Source organism: Mustela erminea, chromosome 1 (genome assembly GCF_009829155.1).
Source record: "Mustela erminea isolate mMusErm1 chromosome 1, mMusErm1.Pri, whole genome shotgun sequence".
NCBI lineage: Eukaryota > Metazoa > Chordata > Mammalia > Carnivora > Mustelidae > Mustela > Mustela erminea.
The window spans coordinates 212,243,421-212,266,818 of record NC_045614.1 but is presented as its reverse complement, the minus strand read 5'-3'; the positions used below and the strand labels follow the sequence as shown (position 1 = coordinate 212,266,818).

General features: G+C 48.2%; 2 protein-coding genes across 2 annotated transcripts in view; one reads left to right on the top strand and one right to left on the bottom strand.

Moving 5' to 3' along the window:
- HLCS (holocarboxylase synthetase) overlaps positions 1–23,398 on the top strand; it is a 206,719-nt gene that overhangs the window by 19,394 nt on the left and 163,927 nt on the right. Inside the window, exons 4-5 of the mRNA XM_032354736.1 lie at positions 1,119–2,065; positions 8,695–8,877. Coding sequence (XP_032210627.1) covers positions 1,119–2,065; positions 8,695–8,877 — 1,130 coding nt within the window. The remainder of the gene's footprint in view (positions 1–1,118; positions 2,066–8,694; positions 8,878–23,398) is intronic.
- Positions 6,894–7,951, bottom strand: LOC116597277 (heterogeneous nuclear ribonucleoprotein A1-like). The gene has a single exon (XM_032354761.1). The coding sequence runs from the start codon at positions 7,931–7,933 to the stop codon at positions 6,908–6,910; it is 1,026 nt and encodes a 341-aa protein (XP_032210652.1). The 5' UTR covers positions 7,934–7,951; the 3' UTR covers positions 6,894–6,907.

Genomic DNA, 23,398 nt, shown 5'->3' with positions numbered 1-23,398 from the left:
ATTATCCACAAGATGGCGTGCAAATGTAGAACCCATATAGTATTTGCTTTCCACAGTCTAAACAGTGTAACAAGTTCCTAGATTGTAGTTTGACTGAATGGAAAGCACAGTGTTACTACAAAGTTCTAATTCTAAGAGTTTTTTAATATATATATATAGATGTGTGTCACAATATTTTGGGATACATCTTTTTTTCAGGAAACATGCAAAATGTTCTTTCTTTTTTTTTTTTTTAAATATTTTATTTATTTATTTGACAGAGAGAGATCACAAGCAGGCAGAGAGTCAGGCAGAGAGAGAGAGGAAGGGAAGCAGGCTCCCTGCTGAGCAGAGAGCCTGATGTGGGGCTCGATCCCAGGACCCTGAGATCATGACCTGAGCCGGAGGCAGAGGCCTCAACCCACTGAGCCACCCAGGCGCCCCCAAAATATTCTTTCTTAATTAGACTTAAAAATTGAGTTTCTATGTCCTTGAAAGTCTTCATTGGTATCTTGAGCAAATGAGTGTTACCAGCTCCGGAAATCTTGTAACTCATTTAATCTCCCCATTTGGCATGTTTGTGTGCCTGATACGATGTCAGGTGCATAGCAAGGGTCCATCAGTGTGTTTTGAATCAGTGATTGTAAACTTCTATTCAGGTCCTGAGATAGGATCCTATCCCCCACACTGATCCTAAGAAGTGTCCCTCCCAACAGCCCCTTCTGCGTGGGCTCTGCCTGGGTATGCTAGATGTGTGCCTTTTTTGTTTCTCAGTTTCCTTATAGGAGACTGACACCCAAGCAATCGATTCTGTAAGTAAGTAGGCAGTTCCCTCTCACATCTCCCACTTTGTTCGCCAGCCGGGAAGGGGACCTGGGGCTTCCTGATTCACAAGGGAAAGGTGTTGTGGAGATGTGGGATTTGGAATTTCACTCCGGGGAAGGTCAGGCGCACCCTCCCAGCAGGTGGGAGCAGTGCCGGGTTCCGGTTCCGACGGAGAGGTTCCAGTGGAGGCTGCAGACTTGTGGTGGGGATGCAGGTGGGCGCCGAGGGCAGGCTGCCCTGCAGCGGGTGTCACGGAGTGCGGAGAGCGCTGGCTGGTTTTGAACTGATGATTGTCTTTTCTGTTCGTGTTTTAGCGGTGCACTTGCAGGACTGTACTCTGAAGGCCCTTGAGGATCAGGCCTCAGACCAGCAAGCCCAGACCCTACAGCTGAATCCCAAACCTTCCACTGAGACTCAGCCTGAGTCCGACGTTATGGCGTGCGTGGGTAGAGAGGACCCCAAGGTTCCTGATGCAGAACCCACTCTGGGGAAAGGGGGTGCCTCTGGCAGCGAGCCTGCTGGGGACCGTGACAGAGAAGTGGGCTCCGTCGAGCACTGTCCCCTCCATCTGTCTAGCTGCCACGAGTGTCTCGAGCTTGAGAACAGCACCATCGAATCTGTCAAGTTTGCATCTGCAGAGAACATTCCAGATCTTCCCTACGATCACAGTGGCAGTTTGGAGGATGTTGCTGGTGACACCCGCCTGAAGAGAGAAGGGAGGAGAGTCAACGTCACGGGAAAGGCCCCCAACATTCTCTTCTACGTGGGCTCTGCCCCCCAGGAATCCCTGGGCAGGTTCCAGGAGATCCGGTCTGTTCTGGCTGACTGTGTGGACGCTGACAGCTATACACTGTACCACCTGTCACGGGAAAGTGCTCTCAGAGACCCGTGGTCAGACAACTGTCTGTTGTTGGTCGTTGCCACCCGGGAGGCTATTCCCGAAGACCTCGCCCAGAAGTTCATGGCCTACCTTTCCCAGGGAGGGAAGGTGTTAGGCCTGTGTTCGTCCTTCGCGTTTGCTGGCTTCCAGGTGGTGAGGAAGAGCGTGCTCGAGGAAACAGTCCAGAACTTGGTTTTCTCCAAGGCTGACCAGACCCAGGTGAAGCTTAGTATCCTGAGCAGTGGCTACGTTTATGAGGAAGGCCCCGGGGAGCACCACAGCCTGGGCAAGCTCCAGGGTCACCTGGAGAATGAAGACAAGGACAGGCTGATAGTGCAGGTGCCTTTCGGAGAACATGGAGGAGAAGCTGTCCTTTGCCAGGTACGGAGCTGGTATCGTGTGGGGATCTCTGGGGACCTGAGAGCGAGTTTGCTCTTTAAGACCGAACACCAAAAGGGTTAAGGTCTGTGCTCTGTGGGGCACTTTGGATCCCTGGCTGGGAGTTTTTGCTGATGCTGAATAGGTTTAGATGAGGGCTTTCCTGCCACATGAATATCCGATTTCACCAAAACACTTGGGATGGAGGAACAAAGCAGAAGGTGTCGTGGCTGAGTAAGGGCTGCTGGTTAACGAGACTTAGAAAATTCTCTCATTTTGATCTAAGCTGGTAATAAGCTTTCCAAAATGCATTAGGCTACTCTCTTATCTCAAAGCACACTGTGGTTGATATACTCAAACCTTTTAATTAATGTGGGGAGTTGAGAGCACCTTGGGCTGGTGATTTTTGGTGCTAATAACCCTCACATTACAACCTTATAGTCGATGGTGGGGGTTGTGTGAATGCCCACCAACTGTGCAGTAGTGAGTGTGGAAAACTTACCAAGTCCTAGTTCTTTCATGATTTTGTCAGTCTTTAAGTGCCGAGAAAATTTCAGGTAGGACATTGAAGCGGCTTAAATTTATGGCACATTAATACAACTGACCCTTGAATAACATGGCTTTGAACCACGTGGATCCACTTGTGCGGCATTTTTGGGTTAAATACGATATAGTACTGTGAATGTATTCTCTGTTCTGCATGGTTTTCTGAATAGTTTTCTGCAGCTTACTTTATTGTAAGAATAGAGTATATAATATGTGTAATATACAAAATGATTGATCATGTTATCGGTGAGGCTTCCGGTTAACACTAGGCTGTTAGTAGTTAAGTTTTTGGAGAGTTGAAGTTATATGCGGACTTTCCACTGCACAGAGAGGTCGGTGCCCCTCACCCCCACAGTTGTTCAAGGCTCAGCTCTATAGAGGTGAGGAGAAAGTGGAAAGGGAAAGGAAGGGACAGGCTACCCCCCCTTCCCAAATCCTTTGGCTCATCTCCTGATTTTTTGTCCCCACTTTCTTTTTCCCGTTCCTTTTTTTGTTTGTGAAGCCGGTGGGAGCAGGATAGACTGTTTCCAAATTCCTGATCATCGACTGCAAACTTTTTAATGCTTTAAGGTGGAAAGTTTTTGTTAGAGTTAGATGAGCCCTTGTCCTTAAGGATTTGTTATCTAAACAGAAAGTTAAGTAGATGTAGATATTTTACCCAAAGTAGTTCCCAGGATCAGTGTTAGAGATTTTATTTTATTATAGGGATATTTTTTTTTTTTATTGAGTTGGAGAATCGTTTCCTTTTTTTGTTATTTATTTTCATTTCATATGCTGTCCTAGGAGCTAAGACTCTTGGCTTTTCTGACCAAACATTCTTCAGGGGGTCATAAATTTCTTCCTTTACTATCCCAAAGCCCATTCATTTGTTCTTAAGATAATGCTCAGGCAAAGATGCATATAATTAAGAAATCTGGACAGCAGGATAGATGAACGATACAAGCCAAGCAGGTTTCACGTAGGCCGCAAAGCACATGAATCCATTTGGAGGCCTAATACATGTTCCTCTTATCATTTCTCTGTGAAGATGGTAACTATAGCAACCGTGCATTCTCAGAAAATCCACTTAAAAACCCGACTTCCTAGAGCCGTATTTCAGTTTTGAATAGTGACTTTTACCACCCCGGTGCGCAGACTTGTACTAGAAAATTGATTCGGCACCGCTGCAATCCATTTCTCTGAGTGACGTGGCCACTGCACTTGCCGCACCATTTAAATTGACCCCGTTACCGTCATAAAATTTGATACTGCAGGCATTGGTCTAGAAAAAAAAAAAAGGCAATACGATGCAGCTTCAAAAATCAGATTCAGAGGATTAGAATGTCGTTTTTGATTTTAAATGACTTCCAGTCTCTGTGTGACAGGGTCACTGCTTTTGGCTCAGACAATACCTCGCCGCCGGGAGCGGCCAGTGAATGTTCCCGTGGGCTGGTTAGTTTCCTCTTTCCCTGGTCAATTTCACAGTCTTCATCTCTAATAAATTGAGTAATGATGTAACCCAGTAAGAGGGGCAGAGCACTTCAAGGGCAAACCACAGCCGTGTGGTGGGCGGTGGTCTGGCGGCCAAGGAGTGGCCTGGGCACGCCTTGACTGCCCGTCACGAGGAGGAAGGACGTTCTGGTGTGCTTGCTGTGACGATTGCGTTTGCAGGGGAGGTTTACGGCTGAAGGTTAATGCTGACATTGGATCATTGAATGGACCAGGACTTTGGCACGAAGTTGCCCACATGGCCTTAAAAGTACTTTATTTCCTCATCCCTGGCACTGCTGACGTTTCAGGCGGATCCCGTTTTGTCATGGAGCCCTCCGGGCCATGCTCTGTAGGGTGTTAGCGGCCTGCTACCCACTAGATGCTGCCCACAAGCAGCTAACCGCCTTCCACTCCCTCCATCTGGGATTGGAGACGTTTTAGTTCAGGCCTTAACTTTACAAGAAGCCGAGGTGTAGAAATGGGCCCGTCAGCATGGCAACAGTGTTCTAGCTGGGGGATGAGGCGTGTGTTGGGGCCCACGGAGGACCAGGAGTGCAAATCCCGAAGCAGGCGCTGTCCGTCCTGTGACCTGAGGTATAGGGCAGGAGGAGGTCTCGCTGCTTCTGTTGTCAAAGCAGCAACTGTCCAAAGCCTGCAAAAGCCCTCCTCACACAATGCCAGTGGTTGTTCATTCATTCTTTCTTAATTTTTTAAAATTTTAAAATTTTTATTTTTTTAAGATTTTATTTATTTATTTGACAGAGAGAGATCACAAGTAGGCAGAGAGGCAGGCAGAGAGAGAGAGGAGGAAGCAGACTCCCCAATGAGCAGAGAGCCCGACGCGGGTCTCCATCTCAGGACCCTGGGATCGTGACCTGAGCCGAAGGCAGAGGCTTTAACCCACTGAGCCATCCAGGAGCCCCTCTTAATTTTTTTAAAAGATTTTATTTATTTGAGAAAGAGAGCGAGAGAGAACACAAGCAGGAGGGGCAGAGGGAGAGGGAGAAGCAGAGTCCCCCTGAGCAGGAAGCCCACGTGGGGTTTGATCCCAGGACCCTGAGATCGTGACCGGAGCTGAAGGTAGACACCTAACCCGCTGAACCACCAGGCCCCCCGGTGGCTGTCCTCTCTCTTACCTCCGGGAGCTCTGGAGGTCTGCTTGTAGGGTGAGCCCTCCTTTTCCTCCTGGGCCTCGCTCATGTGTGACTGTGGGTTCCACATATCTCACTCCGGGTGCTTCTTGGATCTTCTGTGTTCACTCAGCCTGGGGTGCTCGTGTGCCATTCCTCATGCTCACGCCCTCTCCTCTGGGCCCAGTCGGGGAAGAACGTCACTCATTTTATTTCTGCCCCCTGTAAGGGGTCATCTCCAGGAGAACCACTGGCTTTGTCCGCTGGGGAGGAGAGGCCGCAGTTAGGGAGAGAATGAAGGGATGAAAGGGACCCGGATTCGGATGCCTTGAAGGATTTCTCTCCTCTGCCTGAGTCTCTCTCCACAGCTGTTTGGAGGACAGACTCACTCCTGCCCCTGGACGACAGGAACAGCCCTCAGCTGGCCCACCGTAGCGTGGGACATGCTGGACCGTCTCTATGAACCTTTTCAGATTGGCATCAGCTTTGCACATTTGGACCATTTTGGACAGGACATTTGGACAGTGTTTTTGACTTGGTTAAGTCTTTGGTGGGAATTGAGAGAGATTACACTGCCTGAAGGCTGACCTCTTGCTTTTTGTTTTCATCATGCTCCTGTAACATCAGTTCAGGAGCTCTGAGTACAACAGAAATCCACAGCTCATCCCTGGCAAAAGCGAAATAAAATAAAGCCAACATGCTTAGGTTGCTCAGTATTCTGGCACCTTCCAAGGCTCTAATGGCCAGTTAAAATTTGATCTCAAGAGGACGAGAAGTTCTAGTCTGTTTCTTTATACCAAAGCACATACCACTGATTGGAAATTTCTAGCTGAACAAGACAGACTGTTGATTTGTGGGGCTCTTTTATTATTGTTTTTTAAAAAGATTTTATTTATTAGAGAGAGAGAGAGCATGAGCAGGGGGAGGGGCAGAGGGATAAGCAGACTCCTGCTGAGAAGGGAGCCCGATGTGGGGCTCGGTCCCAGAAACCCTGAAATCAAGACCTGAGCCCAAGGCAGATGCTGAACTGACTGAGCCTCCCAGGCGCCGCTAGATGGGGCTGTTTTAATTTTAAGTGGACCACAAAACCTGAACTAGATAAATGAAGTCCTGAATCTTAAATTCAATCCAGGTGAGAGAGGGTGGTGGGGCGGGCATTTCTGGGGTCCCTCAAACCCCACTTCTTCGATTTGAATGCCTGCAAACACGCTTACAAAGGTGCACGAGGTTCCTCTCCTTCCTGATATTGGTGGTCATGACTTACATGTAGGGTGTGAGTTAAGTGACCCATCGCGCCTCCTGGAGTTCAAGAGCGACTTTATTATTATTATTATTATTTATTTATTTTTTTTTTTAAAAAAGACACATTTATTCAGCGTCATGATCAGACTATTACATTTAGCAATCAACAGCATGGGTGCAAAAAAAAAAAAAAAATCTACATTAAAACCCTTTGTTGGAATGCTTTACACTTTCCACAGAACAGAAACTAAAATAACCTGTTATACAATTAGTCACAAATACAGTCCTCGAGTTTTTTTGCCCATACACTGAGTATTGTCTAAAACATGTCTTCTTTGTAGCAGCTAGGCCCTGCCACCACTGTGCTTGGCTGAGTTCACAAATCTGTTGTAACCTGTAGCTTCCCTGTCACTTCTCTGGCTCTCCTCTCCTGCTAAGCTTTGTTTCCTGGCAGTAATTAAAACCTTCTGCCACTGCCATAGCTGCTGCTGCTGCTGGAACCACCATAGCCACCTTGGTTTCGTGGTTTGGCGAAGTATTGGCCTCCACCACCATAAGGGCCAGAGCTTCTGCCTCCAAAATTGCCTCCTTTCATGGGTCCAAAATTTGAGGATTGATTGTTGTAATTGCCAAAATCATTATAGCTTCCGCCACCTCCAAAGTTGCTTCCATCATTACCAAATCCGTTATAGCCATCCCCACTGCCACCATATCCACCACCACCTCGACTGCCACCAAAGCCACCTCGACCATTGAAGTTTCCTCCGCGACCAAAGTTGTCATTCCCACCAAAACCACCGCCACGACCACCACCAAAGTTTCCAGAACCACTTCGACCTCTTTGGCTGGATGAAGCACTAGCCATCTCTTGCTTAGAGAGCGCTTTCCTTACTTCACAGTTGTGGCCATTCACAGTATGGTATTTTTGAATGACAATCTTGTCTACAGAATCATGGTCATCAAATGTTACAAAAGCAAAACCCCTCTTTTTGCCACTGCCTCGGTCAGTCATGATCTCAATCACTTCGATTTTCCCATACTGTTCGAAATAATCTCTTAGATGATGTTCTTCAGTGTCTTCTTTAATGCCACCAACAAAAATCTTTTTCACAGTTAAGTGGGCACCAGGTCTTTGAGAATCTTCTCTTGAGACAGCCCTCTTTGGTTCCACAACTCTTCCATCCCCCTTGTGTGGCCTCGCGTTCATGGCTGCATCCACCTCCTCCACAGTGGCATAGGTGACAAACCCAAAGCCTCTGGAGTGCTTGGTGTTCGGATCTCTCATTACCACACAGTCCGTAAGTGTTCCCCATTGCTCACAATGGCTCCTCAGACTCTCATCGGTTGTTTCAAAGCTCAGACCTCCGATGAAGAGCTTTCGCAGCTGTTCAGGCTCTTTGGGAGACTCTGACTTAGACATGACGGCGGTGGGAGGGGAGACTTTAACGATGCTTACTCGGCGGCGTCCACAGGCAGAAAGCATTATTATTATTTTTTAAAGATTTTATTTATTTGACAGGCAGAGATCACAAGTAGGCAGCGAGGCAGGCAGAGAGAGAGGAGGAAGCAGGCTCCCCACTGAGCAGAGAGCCCGATGCGGGACTCGATCCCAGGACCCTGAGATCATGACCTGAGCTGAAGGCAGAGGCTACACCCACTGAACCACCCAGGCGCCTCTTCAAGAGTGACTTTAGTTGGCGTCTCAGCACAATCCTATTTCTAAGTTTTTTTTTTGTTTCTTTTTTTAACATAATGCATCACTTATTTCTGGGGCACATGTCCGTGATTCATCAGACTCACACAATTCACAGCACTCACCACAACACGTACCCTCTCCAGTGGCCATCACCCAGCCACCCCACGCCTCCAGCAACCCTCAGTAAGCATTAAGAGTCTCTTATGGTTTGTGGTCTGTCAACTAATCAAGTTAAGCAACTTGCCCAGGGTCCCCCGGCTGGTTAGTGGTACAAGTCGGAACCCAGACAGAGTCTGATTCCTCTCCAGGCTCATGTTCCTGCACCGCCTTTCCGCCCGACAGCCGCGATTTCAGTCGGCTCCTTTGAATCTTTTTACTGCTTGTCATGACTCTCCAAACGGTCAAGTTCAACGTTTACATACTGTTGATGATCAGAAGGATTTCTGCTGACGTTTTCAGAAACACAGGTTAGGAGAAACGCTGCTTCTCCTAAGGTCGGCAGGTGTCCCCGATTCACGACTTAACGAATTGGTGTCTTTTTCCCTCAGGCGCACTTAGAACTGCCTCCCAGTTCTGCAGCGGTGCGAGCCCCGGAAGACTTTGATCTGCTCAAATCAAGCAATATCAGAAGATATGAAGTCCTTAGGGAGATCCTGACAACGCTCGGCCTAAACTGTGACATAAAACAAGTTCCTGCCTTAACACCTCTTTACTTGCTGCCTGTGGCCGAGGTGAGTGTCTGCTCCGGCGGAAGGGGACACCTCGGTCGCCTCTCTTCCAAATGGTGTCCCTCTTGTTTCTCCGTGGTCTCGATGTTGATTTCTGTTTCTCTTTAGCCTTCGGGGTCGGGAACCATCTTAAAGATATCCAAGTATAACTGGTATTTGGGGGGTTTGTGTGCAAGGGAAGGAGGGAAGACTGTTGGAGTTGAGAAGCTGTTCTGTCTGAAAGGTCACGGCCTATCCACGTTAGGGGGCAAAGGGTCACTCTTTCATGTATCAGGAGTGTGTTTGGAAACCACAGTTGATTCATTTGGGATTAAAGACCTTTGTTTTGATCCGGGTCTTTCTCAGGGAATGTTTGGATGGGAACAATCCCAAGTTTCGTTGCATTCGTGCTGATGTCTGCCATCTTGTGGCAGAAGGGGCTCCGAGTTCAGTTCCTAGGGCTTAGTGGTGTCTAAAAGGAAAATGCCCGCGGAGCTGGGAAGGTATTCAGGAGTTTTCCTGGACTTTGTCTGCATTTGATGCCTGTGGTTGTTACCTGGTTTGGGCAGTTTGCCAGATTCTCTGGGGTGTCTCCTCCTGCTAACCCCTTTGCTTTGCCAAGCTGTCGGTTTCTTACTGATTGTGGCAAATTATTTGGAGGTCTTCTTTCTATCTCCCCTGATAGGGAAATTTGTGAATTTAGTGTGATATAACCCTGCAGTTTCAGCAAGTGCCTGATCATCGCAGTGAATTTAAACACCAGACGTACCTGCTCGCGCTTGAAAAGAACAAACTTGGGGCGCCTGGGTGGCTTAGTCTTAAAGCCTCTGCCTTCAGCTCAGGTCATGATCCCAGGGTCCTGGGATCGAGCCCCGCATTGGGCTTTCTGCTCAGCAGGGAACCTGCTTCCTCCTCTCTCTCTGCCTGCTTGTGATCTCTATCCCTCAAATAAATAAGTAAAATCTTAAAAAAAAAAAAAATTAGGATACCTTATGGGATTGTATGAAGTTCACAAGAAATAATATGTGTGAAAGTTTGGTACTAATTATATTATTTAAAAGACAGTCCAGTTATTAATATTACTAGATAATTGATAGGTTACATGTGTATAATATACCCAAAAGTGCCTGATACCTAAAAAGATGCTGGGTAATGTTGTAAATTTTAAAAATGAATGATATTGTAACAGATGATTTTTTTTCATTTAGGAAGTATCCCTTTATTGCATTTTCATTATGGTTTTTAGTCAGTTTGTACTCTCATTTTCTTTTCTTTTTTTTTTTTTTAAGATTTTATTCATTTATTTGACAGAGAGAAATCACAAGTAGGCAGAGAGGCAGGCAGAGAGAGAGAAAGGGAAGCAGGCTCCCTGCTGAGCAGAGAGCCCGATGCGGGACTCGATCCCAGGACCCTGAGATCATGACCTGAGCCGAAGGCAGCGGCTTAACCCACTGAGCCACCCAGGCGCCCCTCATTTTATTTTCTTATTAAAATTTTTTTTCAAGTTTATCTATTTTAGTAATCTCTTTACCCAATGTGGGACTCGAACTTACAACCCCCAAGATCAGGAGTCCCATGTTCTTCTGACTGAGCCAGCCAGGTGCCCAGGACTCTTTTTAATGGGTGCTCTTGGGGATTCATGGTATGACTTTGGTTTGTGCCTTTATCTCGGGACTCAGGACTCCACATCGTCTGTCTCCATTTTTAATGTTCAGTTAATAGGAGGAAAAGCATCAGATCCATCTCGTGACTTGTGTTAAAATAAAGTGGGTCCTCAGAACTTCCCCTCCTATACACGGCCCCCCGCCATCCTCCCACAGTGGGGGGATGGCGCAGAGCCTCGTGGGTAAGGGTTACCGGTCCCAGGGGAGCTGTGACTGTTGCTTTCCTAAATCTTCTCTCTCCTTCCTTTCCTGGTCTTAGAGGGCCGAGACTGGATATGTGAGGAAAGGCCTGCTCTTCTGAGGTCCCGGAGCGAGATAGACCAGGCTGGCCCTTGGCAGTGCTCTATGGTCTTTCCTGGGAGTTCCGGCCACACTGATCTTGGGACTCGCCCCTCTGGATGTATCAGTGAGGAGGAAACCGTGTTCTCAAGGTTGAAACTCTAGGCATTTCTGTGGTTCTTTAGGGTGGGTATGACCTGAAACACCTAAGCAGAGGGTTTGTGTTGTGTGTCTGCTTATATTACTGTACCAGTAGATGCTTCCTAGTTTTGTCTGTTCTGTTCTTCCGACTGCCTGTGGGTGTGGGGGTACATTTCCCCTAGTGATTGGCGACCCTCACTCACAAACCTTGTGAATGAAGTGTTGAATGAGATTAAAGCAAGTTATTTGTTCTATATGTGGACACACAGATGCCCCACACAGACTCCAAGCCTACCAGGTTCCTCTTCACATAATAACTTGGGGAAAGAGCAAGTTTCAGAAACGTTCTTTTCCCATTTTCGGATTTTCCCATTGGTCTGGTTGCTCTCGGATCTTTACTGCGGATTGCTTTTTCTCCCGACTGCTCTTCTCCAACTTCCTTTTCTCTTGGGGAGCCCAAGGCACCGAGGGTGTGAACGTGCGGTTGCTGTGTGTGTCCTCGTTTCTTTGTTTTATCGACGCCTGCTAGAAGATTTTGAACCTGCGGTTAAAGGAAATACAAGAATTCAGAGAGTTAGAGTATGTTTTCCCGGAATACACTTAATCGTGCAATGAATGTGAAGGTAGACTGAGCCCCACCTCGATGGCCTTTCTGGAGGCAGCTGCATAATTCCTCGGGGTCGTCTCCTTACGCCGACCTGGAGACATCTGGGAGCATCTTCTAGCCCTTCATTGTGCGGGTGGCTCAGCGTTTGCAGAGCGTTTGGGATGACAGACTGGGAAGAGAGCTGGGTGGTACGTTCTGTTTAGTTTTCTTTCCTGCAGCCTTCCTACTAGATCTCATGGATCTGCCTGGAATTAAGGCACGTGGAGAGGATGTTGGCCTCCTGGCATCTGTACCCCACGGCCCATCCTTAGATCCGTCCCCTACAGGCTGGGCAGTTTCCATGCCTGCGCTGGCTCAGGCTCCCGGAATCCACGCTGTGCTGTTGGGAATCGGCCGCCTCTCACCGCATGGTGTCGCTGCAGAGCTAGGCTGCCTGGGGAACAGACACCCCTGGACTGAAAGCCCTTCCGAGACTTTTTTTTCCCTCTCTGCACCAGCTCCGCGTATTCCGCTGTATTGGTGGCACTTTCTTATGGGTCTGCAGGAAATCTTTCAGCGCCACAGTTAACAGTCATCCTTCCTCAGGCATCTTGCTGTGTCCTAGCACCCACCGTTTGAGGATGGAACGTGAAAGAACACAGTAAGCACGCGAGTGACCCGAATGGTTTCGCTGCCTACCAGCTGTGTTCGCAGAGCTCGGTGCCGGTGCCGGTGCCGAGGCCCTCACTCTTGTAGTGCAAAGTACAGAAGATTTACGAGGTACCTGGGAGCTTCCCCGTTACTGCCATACAAATGGAAAACAGTAAGATGGTGATTGAGGTAGGAAAAAACCCTCCCCCAAAGCACAGTCCACTCTAGGCGTTTGCTGGGGGTGTGTTCTGAGACCTTTCCCTGCACCCACACGCCCCAGCAGCATGTGATTTCCCCTGTAAAATCCAGTCACATGTGGCCTCATTCGCGTCCCCATGCACGACACCACGGGGAAGCAGGGCTCGGCTGAGGCTCGCCCCTGGGGGACCAGGGACTTCCCTTTTAACCAAAACTCCCAGGGGCAGGATTGAAATTCAGGTCTCAGCAAAATTAGCTCTGTCAGAGCAAACAAAACCCACTTGTTGACACCACAGACATGTCTATAGAAAAGGGACTGGAGGGAAATCCAGATCAGGGTATATTTCTGGATGGTGGGTTCGGGGTGGTGATACTAAACTTCTGTATTTTCTTTTCTTTAATTTTTTTTTTTTTTTAAAGATTTTATTTATTTATTTGACAGACAGAGATCACAAGTAGTCAGAGAGACAGGCAGAGAGAGAGGGGGAGGCAGGCTCCCCGCTGAGCAGAGAGCCCGATGCGGGGCTTGGTCCCAGGACCCTGGGATCATGACCTGAGCTGAAGGCAGAGGCTTAACACACTGAGCTACCCAGGTGCTCCTAAACTTCTGTATTTTCTAAATTTTCTGTAACGTACATGTATCATTTTTGTAACGAGCAAAACCACTTATTCAAAATGCACACGGAGTACTCTTACTGGACTCTGAAGGCATCCTAGAAACAGTCACAGCTTGAGTGTTAAGAAGCAAGGATTTAAAAAAAAAAAGGATGTGTGTAGGTATTGATAGTTTATTTAATATTTGGCATCTATTAATTACTGTAACGGCGTTAGCTTTGTTAGTAATGACCTAACTCTAGTGGACGGCCAGTGATGGCTACACTGCTGGGTTTAATCGCGGCTCTCTTTCCTGTGTGGGTGCTCCGGGGGCCACAGCACTGAATTCAAACCTGTGGGCGGAAGGTGCTTCTGGGGGTCCTGGGGGTCCTGGTGGAAGCTCGTCATTGAGTGTCCCCACCCCTGCTGGGATGTTCCTTCAAGGAACCCCTTTCACTGTTTCTCAGAGAAGACCACAGCTATGCTGACGTCTACACAGGGAGCCCTCTAAAACAGATTAACTTCCTTCCTGGAGGTGAGACCAGAGTGAGAGGCTCAGAGGACACATGGCTGACCCCAGATTTCTGGGCGGCCACCACACTGACTGGTGTTGCCGCTGGTGCTGCGGGAAGGTAGCAGGAATACACCTTCCTGTAGGGGACCTGTATGTGTGTGTGTGTGTGTGTGTGTGGCCCCAATTGGATAGAAAAACACAGCTCATTCCCTTGCAGCACCTGAAGTCCCATGGAAAAACTGGCCCTCTTATTTCCATTTCTTTGGGCTCTGTTTCCATTTTTGTCTCTGCCGGGCGAGGGTGTGCATGAGCTCGAGGGTTTGCACTTGGAGGGGCAGCTGGTTGATGGGGACAAGCCAGGATGGGATCTCAGAAGGTCCGTTTTGATCCTGCAGGCTGACCCCGGGGAGAGCATGGGACTGCACACAGCCTGCCTGGCACGTTCCCTTACCCTGGGACACCACTGCTTGGGGTCTGGGGCTTTCTGAAACGACAAAGCTGCCATTCTTTTGGGCGTTCCTTATGGCTGGTAGCTGATGGTCCAGAGGCATCCGGAGGCAGGCAGGATGTTGGCAGGAGTCCTGCCCGAGAGAGGGTATGCAGAGAGGGCATGCGGTTCCTATGCCTCCAGGTGGAGATATAACCATAACAAGAAGGGACAACTGAGGTTCTTTTTAAAGCAGCCATGCAGAGATGGTCATGTTGTGTGTACGTGTGTAATTTCGCTAGTGTGGGTGTTGTGGGATGGGTCCTCTACATTTTAAAACAAAAACTACTGTCACATTTCATTTGGATTCAGCCCCAGATCGTTTGCCGTGGAATGCCCCTCCCCCGCCCAGAAAGCAGGTAGGAGTCGTTCCGATATCTGTAAATGTATTAAAATTTCTGAGTGCGGTCCCTTCCATCCCGGGGGTTGCTCTTCTGATGCTGGTTGCTTTAGGAAGAAACCGAGACTAAATCATACCACAGGGTCCTTATTCCTCCTTCTTTAACTGATCTCCTCGTTTAGCAAACATCTGGGGGCCTACCGTGCTTGAGACCTTTCTGTGGAAGTTTCTGGAAAACAGCCACTTTCCCATCTCGTGGCACGCGGTGTAGGTAACCAGGTGCCTCCCCAGGTGTCTACAGCCTCGTCTGGCTCTCGCGGTGGCCCTGACAGGTGGGAAGCCAGGGCAGGGGTCCTCACCCCTTGGGAGAGCAAGCCGGGCTGTGGAGCAGGGAAGCATCTCATGTATTTTTCGGAGGTCATTAAAATTCTCTAATTTAAAAGAAAACAAAACTTGCTTTTCGTGTCTTAGCGTAGTGTTTGGCACGACACGCTCCCTCCCTCCGCCTTTCCTCTTAGTTCTGAATCTCAAATAAGTGCGGTGAGATGGAAACTTCTAGTGTTACTTTAGCACACAGCTTAGAAAATAATTTTTCGAGATCCAAATTAGAGAGAAACTCAGAATTCCAGGTGCGCCCTGAATGGCGTCTGACATGTGGCTGACGGCGGTGGGAGAGCTATTTTATAATACGGCCCGAGCTAGAGAGCAGCTGGCAGATTAAAGCCAACATTTAAAAGCTTTTATAGCTATGAATGTTTAGGAGTCTTTCATACACCTTTCTCTCCTTTCTTTCTTCCTTCGCCTAAACTGGAAATGTTTTGTTTCTGTTAACCGACTTCCTGTTGTGGAACATAATACCTGTGGCAAAGGTGACATGGATGGGTTTTGACACTGACATGCAGAAGAGATAATACACAGGGTGTTTTCCTTAGCTGCCTTTCTGTTGAAGTCTGGCTTTCTCCGGGGGAGGCTTTTAAACAGCTACTGTAGAGACGGACTGGTTATTTGCGTGTCATTTACACAAGCGTGTTTCCAATAGACTCCTGCAGAGTAAATATGTCCGGGCCGCAGCCCAGGCAGGGACTGATAAGGTGCTCGTGGGAGAGACCGGTGGGCGCAGCTCTGGGTGTTTTCCACTCGGAGTGGGTGCTGTTCTAGTTCAGGTCTCCCCAGCTGGCCTGGGAAAGAGGGGCAGGCAAGAGGGAGTGTCTCTCCCTGCCGTTTCCTTTGCGGGGGGTAGCACCCTATCTAGGAAGGGCCCTTTTATTTCCTCAGACTATTTATATCCACTGCTTATGCAGTCACGGATCCGTGGATGGGAAACAGGCCCTTTTGGAATAAAAAGTCCTCCAAGACCAAATGCTTTCTGTCTCCTAATAGCTGCCATGTGTGAGCGGGTATGGATTATGGCCTTGCCTCCCGGGGAAGCCGATTGAAGCTGTCTCTAGGAGTCTTGCAATGTTCTTAGGGGCAGATTTTTGTCTCCCAGGCCTAAAAAGTGCATCCCAGGGAATGAGCCCATGCTGGCCCCGGGCTGGAGGGCACGGGCACGGGGCCCGCTGGAGCTCAGGTGTGGAGCTGTGGGGCCCGTGGTGGCTGCCGTGGCACTGGGCACCGAGACCTGAGCACCGTCCATAACCCTCCTGCAGTTTTCAGGTGTGGGAATGACAGACGGGGAGCACATTCTGTTGCCATTCATGCTCCGAATTTGGGAATGTCGCTCCGAGAATTGTGCTGTCTTGAAAAAATGTTGATCACGTTCTGGGGTTTCAAAACCGGGATTTGTGGCCCTGGACGGTGTGTGATCTCGTTTCCCCTGCCTGAGCGGGTAGAGACAAGCCGGGTGCCAGGGTGGTGGTGGTGGTCCTGGACCTCCGCAGGGAGACTGGCTGGGGCCGTCCAGGCGAAGATCTCTCTGGCTTCCTTGAGAAAGCGGGCCAGCTTGGCAGCAGGAAAACTCGGCTAAGGTTAGTCTGTCTGTCTGTCTCCTGTTCTTGGAGATAAGAGAATGCTGTAATCACGCTCCGTGTGTTCTCGTTCTGGCTCCCCGTAGCTGCCTATAAGTGGGTGCATTTCTCCCGATGCTGCTGTGCCGAGGTTGGCCACATGCAGCCTTCCAGATACTGGATGTTTCTAGAAAAACTCTCTATTATTCTCCTGCTTGTGTTGTATTTTTCTTTCTTAAAACATTTTCTGGCTTTGGTTTAATTATATAATCAGTGGAAGCACTGGAGTATAGACTGTAATTTTGGTTCTTATTGCTTGTTGGAGATCCTGGCCCTCATAAAAAATTCTAGAGGTCAGACCCCATTGGGTGACTTGAGGAATGTGGCTTTGAATGAAAACATTCTAGCCTTTAGAATATTTGTTTCAATGGATATTTTTTAGTGGTATTTGAGTCTTTACAATTTTAACATGTGAATTAACCTATAACTAAATTATAAATGAATGAATAAATTGAATATGTGCATATATTCCTGTGTTTGCCTTAACTAAAACTTCTAGAAAATGCTATAAGATTGCTGAAATAGAACCTTCCTATGCAGAGAGGTCTTTTTCCCGAGGATGAGAAAAGAGCTAGGTGAAAATATCTATAGATTCCTACTAAGAAAGAAACGTACTTTCCCACTGGCACACGGAGATGGACAACATAATCTGGTGCTGTGGGTGTAAGTTCTCGCGTGTGTCTCCCACGCTTGTGTCTGGGTGTGGGGAGATAGGGCTTCTGGGTAAAGAGAAGGGTCGTGTTGGCAGTCGGCTCTCATACCTCCACGGTTTAAATTCAGATTCTAAATGGAATCTCTTGCAAAGACGGACTGGTACCGGGTGAGGCTTTTCTGTGCCCTGAACTATGGAAACGTGTAGTTTAAACCCACTTGCCTCCCGTAGGCAAAGTAAAATTTGGCAATGAAAAGGAAAATTAGAAGTGGGTATTCTTCTAAGAAAACTTGTAAAGTTTTCCTTTTCTAACGCCATAGGGAAGTATTTGACAAGTTGTTTTCTTGTCTTTGAGGAGAAACAGATCCTCCACACGGCCGTTTATTAGTCAGTAATTGGATGATGGCACCATTTACCCGCCTCCCTGTTTTTATCCTCAGTAAATAAGGAAATAGGGGTTTTAAAAGAAACACCAAATTGTGGTTCCATAAATTAAAAAATGATGCTCCCTTTTTTTTTTTTTTTTAAGATTTTATTTATTTGAGAGAAGGAGCATGTGAACATGCCAGGGAGAGGAGCAGAGGCAGAGGGAGAGGGAGAAGCAGGCTTCCTGCTTAGCAGGGAGCCCAACACGGCCCGTCCCAGGGGGGCTCCGAGATCATGGCCTGAGCCGAAAGCAGAACCAGCTGAACCACCCAGGCACCCCGATGCTCTGTTTTTTTGAGGGATCTTTCTGCCTTAGAATTGTCTAGATTGGTGCTTTCTGCAGGCATGAAGATTGAAGTTTTTCCTCTGGCCTTTTTAGTCTGTGAAGTGTCTTAAAAGTCCAAGGTCTGTGATTTTGAAGAGTCTCCTCTTTTGCATGTATTTTGTTTCGGTGACGGGATTACACGTGCTATCTCCGATTGGCCAAACGAGTTTATTCCGCAAGGCAGCGGCTTTTTAAAGGACAGCCCGGTGTCACCAGATTCTCAGGACCAAATCTTCTCTGTTGTGTTGTGGGAGGGCAGATGAGATGACCTTTCACATTCTTTCCAGAACTCCGGTATTGATGCTGGGCCCAGCAAAACAATCAGATGCAAAACAAACAAACAAACAAAAAAACCCCAAAACAAACAAACAAACAAAACTTTTAAATAGTTCCTTTGGATACATTTTTTGGTAAGAGTTTGTGGTTAATACCATTTTCATCTTTCATCTTTATTCAGTCTGAAATCATCGGTAGGTGCCTTTGCACAGTTAATTTAAGTGAAAGACGGTCTTGCCCTCCGCTTTCTTTTCTTTACTTCAGGTTCTTTCTCAGATTGGTTTTGCTGTTAACTTAAGAATTATCAATGCAGTGCATAGGAGCCTCAAATTTACAACCAAATTACAGTCTCAAAATCTGTGTGCTGAATTGGCTGTTTTAAAAATGGGGTGATTTGGGGACGCCTGGGTGGCTCAGTTGGTTAAGCAGCTGCCTTCGGCTCATGTCATGATCCCAGCATCCTGGGATCGAGTCCCACATCGGGCTCCTTGCTCCGCAGGGAGCCTGCTTCTCTCTCTGACTCTGCCTTCCACTCTGTCTGCCTGTGCTCGCTCTCACTCTCTCTCTCTCTTACAAATAAATAAATAAAATCTTTAAAAAAAAAAATTAAAAAAAAATGGGGTGATTTGTGTCCGTGGGGTTTCCTTACCAGCCCGCGTATGTTCTCACGCCCCCAGTACAGTTCAGTGCTATCTTGTGATGCTGTCCCTGTCCGAAGCCGGCCTAGCGGATCCCAAATGCACTGGGAGCACACAGGACGTCTCTTTCCACCTCTCCAGGCTTTGGCTCAGCACGCAACAGCTCTGTTTTAGACGTCCCCGAAACGGTCCTGTCGGACACCTTGTAATAACCGTGCCACATGTGTGTCCTTACAGAGGATCCGTGCATTTGTGTTGGGAGGTTAATACTTTCCTCATATTTAAGAAAAAAAATTTTTTTTCTTTTTCGTAGTAACTGTTAGACTGTACCCACACGTCAAAGGAAACGTTTTGCAGAAAATTTCAAATTAAAAAAAAAAAAGTTAAAAAAAAAAAAAGAAAAAGATAAGAAAATTTCAAATGTGCAGAAGTCAACAGAAAATGTAGTGAACTCAAGAACACAATCATTCTGCTTCACAGATTTCTGTTCTGGCCAGTTTTACTTCGTCTCCTCCTGCTCACTCCTTCTCCATATTATTTTGAAGCAAATCCTACTTCTATTAGACCTTTCTCCTGTACATATTTTAGCGTGTGTTTCTAAAAGGCGAGAGTTCTGTTTAAAGTCCTAACTGGCATACCGCCGATACGCCTAGAATAAGCCCGTTCCTTCGTGTAATCTTGTACCCAGCTGGCGCTCCGTTTTCGGATGAGACGGCTTTGAAGACGGGCCGTGTTGTCCGTGCAGTGTGTAGTGGCACGTTTGTTCGCTTATACGACAGATGCAAGAAGGAAGCGACTCGGTACAAGCCTGTGTAACTTTTTGGGGCAAGTGATTTAGAAAGTAGATTTCTGTGTCACTTGAAATGCCATTTTTTAGCCCTCGTTATGAGGCTGTTCTGAAAATAGCAGCAAACGGTCCTTTGCAGTAGCGTGCAACACAACCGTGCCTACAAATACGGCCGATGTGTCTGGCGCCCGCGCGTTCCGAGCCGGGCAGGAGTTTCTCTCTCTCTCTCTTCTGCACGAGAAGCCCTGGTTTCTTCGGCGGGGACGGCATTGATTTTTCCTCCGTATGCTCTCAGTTCAGGTTGATGTTTGGCCTTTGACCCAGCCACTTTCTTACAATAAACAGTTTGTTGATGAGAGCAGCTGCCCACCAGATTGTTTCCAGATTGTTCTCTGCTGGCTGAGGACGGAGTGCACCTTACGAAGAAGTGGGCTCGGAGCTTGTGGCTTCCCCTTCTTACAGGGTCTCCCCCTCTGAAGCTCACTGTCAGCCCAAGAACATTCTCCGAGTTGCATTAAGTAAAACGGTGAATCCACAGCGTGAGAAATCGGGCTTCCCTTACAGTCTTGACTATTTTATTTTATTCTTTGAAGGACTGATAGCATTTTCTAGAAGTTTCTGCCACATGGAGCAATTCCTTGTATTCCTGTAAGAATTCCCAGTCTTCGGTGTGTGGAAATTAGGGTGATGCTGTGTCAGAAAGCAGACAGGACACGCTTTACTTTCCATAGGAGTCTGCGCTCCTTGACTGGGTACAGATTTTCTACATGATTAAGGAATGAGGTGAACTTTCCAACCAAGATCAGTATTACCTGCCTGGTATTATTACCTTGCCCTTTCAAAATGAATTCTCATTTTTTTTTTTTCTACTTTTGAAAGATAGTACCACTTTTTTTTTTTTTTTTAATGCAAGTGACCATTTAATGCAAATGACTTGGTGGTTTACGTGACCCAAAGGTGCACCGTAGTTTGAATTTTTGCTGCTTCCCTAATCACCCCCCAGCTGTTACCTGGAGTGAACTGTCTGCTTGCAGCAACCTTCATTAAGGCAAGGTCGGAGCTTTCAAGCATCAGAGCCAACACTTTTCACTAAACTGGCCACCAGGGGCTGCTGTCAGAATGGTGAGTCTGAGCTCACCTCCCCAGAGGCAAGTTTACTTTCTCTACAACCAGTAAATTTTGTTAAGCTACCAATCCTGGTTGCAAACCTCAGGTCTCATGCCGTAGCCTCCAGTCACCAAGCATGCTTACAGCTGTATCCCTTCCAGCCAGGTATTACGTAGGGCCTGGACCCAATTCAAGACCCAAGATTAAGACTTGTGTGTTTTTCATTCAGTGCCAATAAGCTGTTATTAATACACTGATTCCACATCGACAGAAAAGCTTCACGAACGTACTGGGGTTTGTGTTCAGGGAGAGCGGGTCCTGCGTTTGGACCGTTCCAGATCCGGGCCTCTGGAGGAAGGGCCCATGACGATGGCAATGTGGATTTTTGGGGAGGCGTTCTCACCCAGAGTGGCCTTAGCATCCGTGCCCCAAGGCAGGGGTCATGCTGAGTCAACTAAAATGTGAAACGCTAGAAGATGTTTTAGGTGGTGGTTTTGTGGGTTTTTTTTAATTTTTAGTTTTTTGTTACAAAGGCTGTGTCTCCGATGATTCCCAGGATTGATGGCAGAACAAAATACACGGCGGATGCCGGAGCCAGAGGGCACTTAGAGCCTCAGGAGCAAATCCCTTCATTTGACTTCAGCTTTTTATTTAAAAAAAAAAAAAGAAGAAAGAACATCTAAGAAAGGGAGAAAGGGCAGTACATAAACCACATGTAGCCTTCACCTTGGTTCACCCTTGTTAACATTTTGCTACATTTTCTTGATAAAATTAAGGTTTTTTTGGGGGGGCGGGGAAGATGTATACTTTACTGCCTTTAAGTAAAACACAAAGCACACAACTTGTAAGTTATTTATGGGCACATGAGGCCTTGACATGGACTTGGCAAGAGAGCGGTGCTAGTTTGTACTTGGCCTTGGGCTTGTTTTCTTTCTTTGACGTAAAGCCAGTAGCTTACTGGTTTGCAGTGGTTCAGGATGGCTGGTCATCACCCAACGGGGCTGTGCTGTGGCACAGCCCATCCTCACACTGGCCAGCATGTCTAAAATTCTTACGCGATATCTTAAAAATCCTGAACTACAAAACATAAAACATCTTGGAGCCATGTGTTAGGAGGGCAACTGGTTGATCTTTTATGCCCAGCAGAGGTTTTCTACCCCTGATGTAGGGAAACTCCACTGATGTCCACGTCATGAGTACAGGATTTACAATTTTTCTTTCAACTTTCTAAGCCAGGTATTGTGACTTGGGAACTTTAGATCTGATTGCTTGCTTCCATAAGAACTTTTTTCTTTTTGGTAAACCGTAAGTAGTATACAAACATTGTTGTATTATTTATGTGACTGCCCCATTAAACTGTAACACAAGATCATTGGAAAGCAAGGCCCATATGTTGTTAATCTTTATGCCCCTTCCCAGTATTTGGCCTAGAGAAGGCATTTAGTGAGAGCGTTTTGTTTGAACACTTACGAAGCATTTTGGCTTCTCCCACTAATGTGTCCTGAAACGCTTCCCCTGCTCCGGGGTCTGGGACACCCGAGGGGCCTCGGGGGACAGGCTGGCAGCAAACAGCCCACCCAGCTCAGACTGGCTGCCCGTCCACTCTAGTTCCGTCACCGTTTATTCAGGTATGATGGGCATTTCATAAACAACCACGTGAAACCGTTTCAAAGAATTGGCTGTTGAGGACCAGTGACAAGGCGGAGTTCAGGAGAACTGCGGAAGGGTTTTATCTGTCATTAACCTGCTTTCCTGTCTAGAAACTACTGTGTTCATGCTGGTGAGTCAGCGGCTCCTTGCTAGGAACTAGGAGTACCTTCTGTGAACGCATGGAGGACAGTGTCCTGTGCTCCTCCCCGGCCCACATGGTGTGCCTGGGGGTTCTCTGAGCTGTCCCTGTGACAGCCCTTGAGCAGGTGAATCTTTGCTAAGAGTGGCCTGGAGCAGGAGGCCCCTGGCCTTCTCCAAAGTCACCTCCGGCCGGCTCGGTCGCTCCTTTCCAGGTACCATGTATTTCTTCCTTTTGGAATCCCCAAGATGCCAGCACGGTTTTCACTGAGCATTCAGCATTGGTCATTTGAGGAAACTGAGGCCCGGAGCAGGCAGTGCCAGCCAGCTGGCCGGTAGCCCAGCTGCTGAACCCGATTCTGCACCGGGGTCTGGGGTCTGTGGCTTCCCCTCCCAGCGCACTTGAGGGCCAGAGGCCGGGCTGGCTGGAAGTGCGTCCAGTTGGAGATGGGTCCTCGCCGTCAGCCGGCGCCTGGCCCGGCATTGTGGGTCACCGCTGCGGGCGTGTGGGCAGGACGGGCCGCCTCGGGCATCCCCACTGGCGCTGGGCCCCAGGCCCCGGGCTTTCCTGGCTCCCCCTCCAGCCCACGGCCCCGCTCCGCCTGTTTGTGTTGGACGGGAACGAAGGGCGGGCGGTGTGCACAGGCAGGCTTAATGAAGGCCCTGGGGGCTCCTGCAGATGCTGAGCCCGAACCCGCGGGCCCCCTCGGTGGAAGTTAGCGGCTGTCGTGTGCAAGCCGTGCTGGAGCCCCTGCTCCGAGCGCCTCCCTCCCTGTCAGTGCCGGCCCGGCTGGCTTGGGCTGCGCGCCCTTGCGGGATGGACGGCACCTCCACCGTGAGCCCGTTTGGCCCCGCGGAGGTGTGATGCCCGTAAAAGCAGCCTTGTTAGAAACGCCTGATTCATTACCTCTGTTTCACTGCTCGCACGAGCCTTTTGTGGTCTTCACTAGTTGGCAGGTAACAAAAAATGCAGTAAATCCGACCCGGCGATACCCTCACATAATAAAAGGAATGCCGCTCAACAGACGTTTATTGAGTGTCTACTGTGTCCCAGGCCGGGGGACCTGGAATGACTGCAACAGGTCC

Excerpts from the sequence above, each read along its gene's own strand:
- LOC116597277 (XM_032354761.1), bottom strand. The coding sequence starts at position 7,933 with ATGCTTTCTGCCTGTGGACGCCGCCGAGTAAGCATCGTTAAAGTCTCC.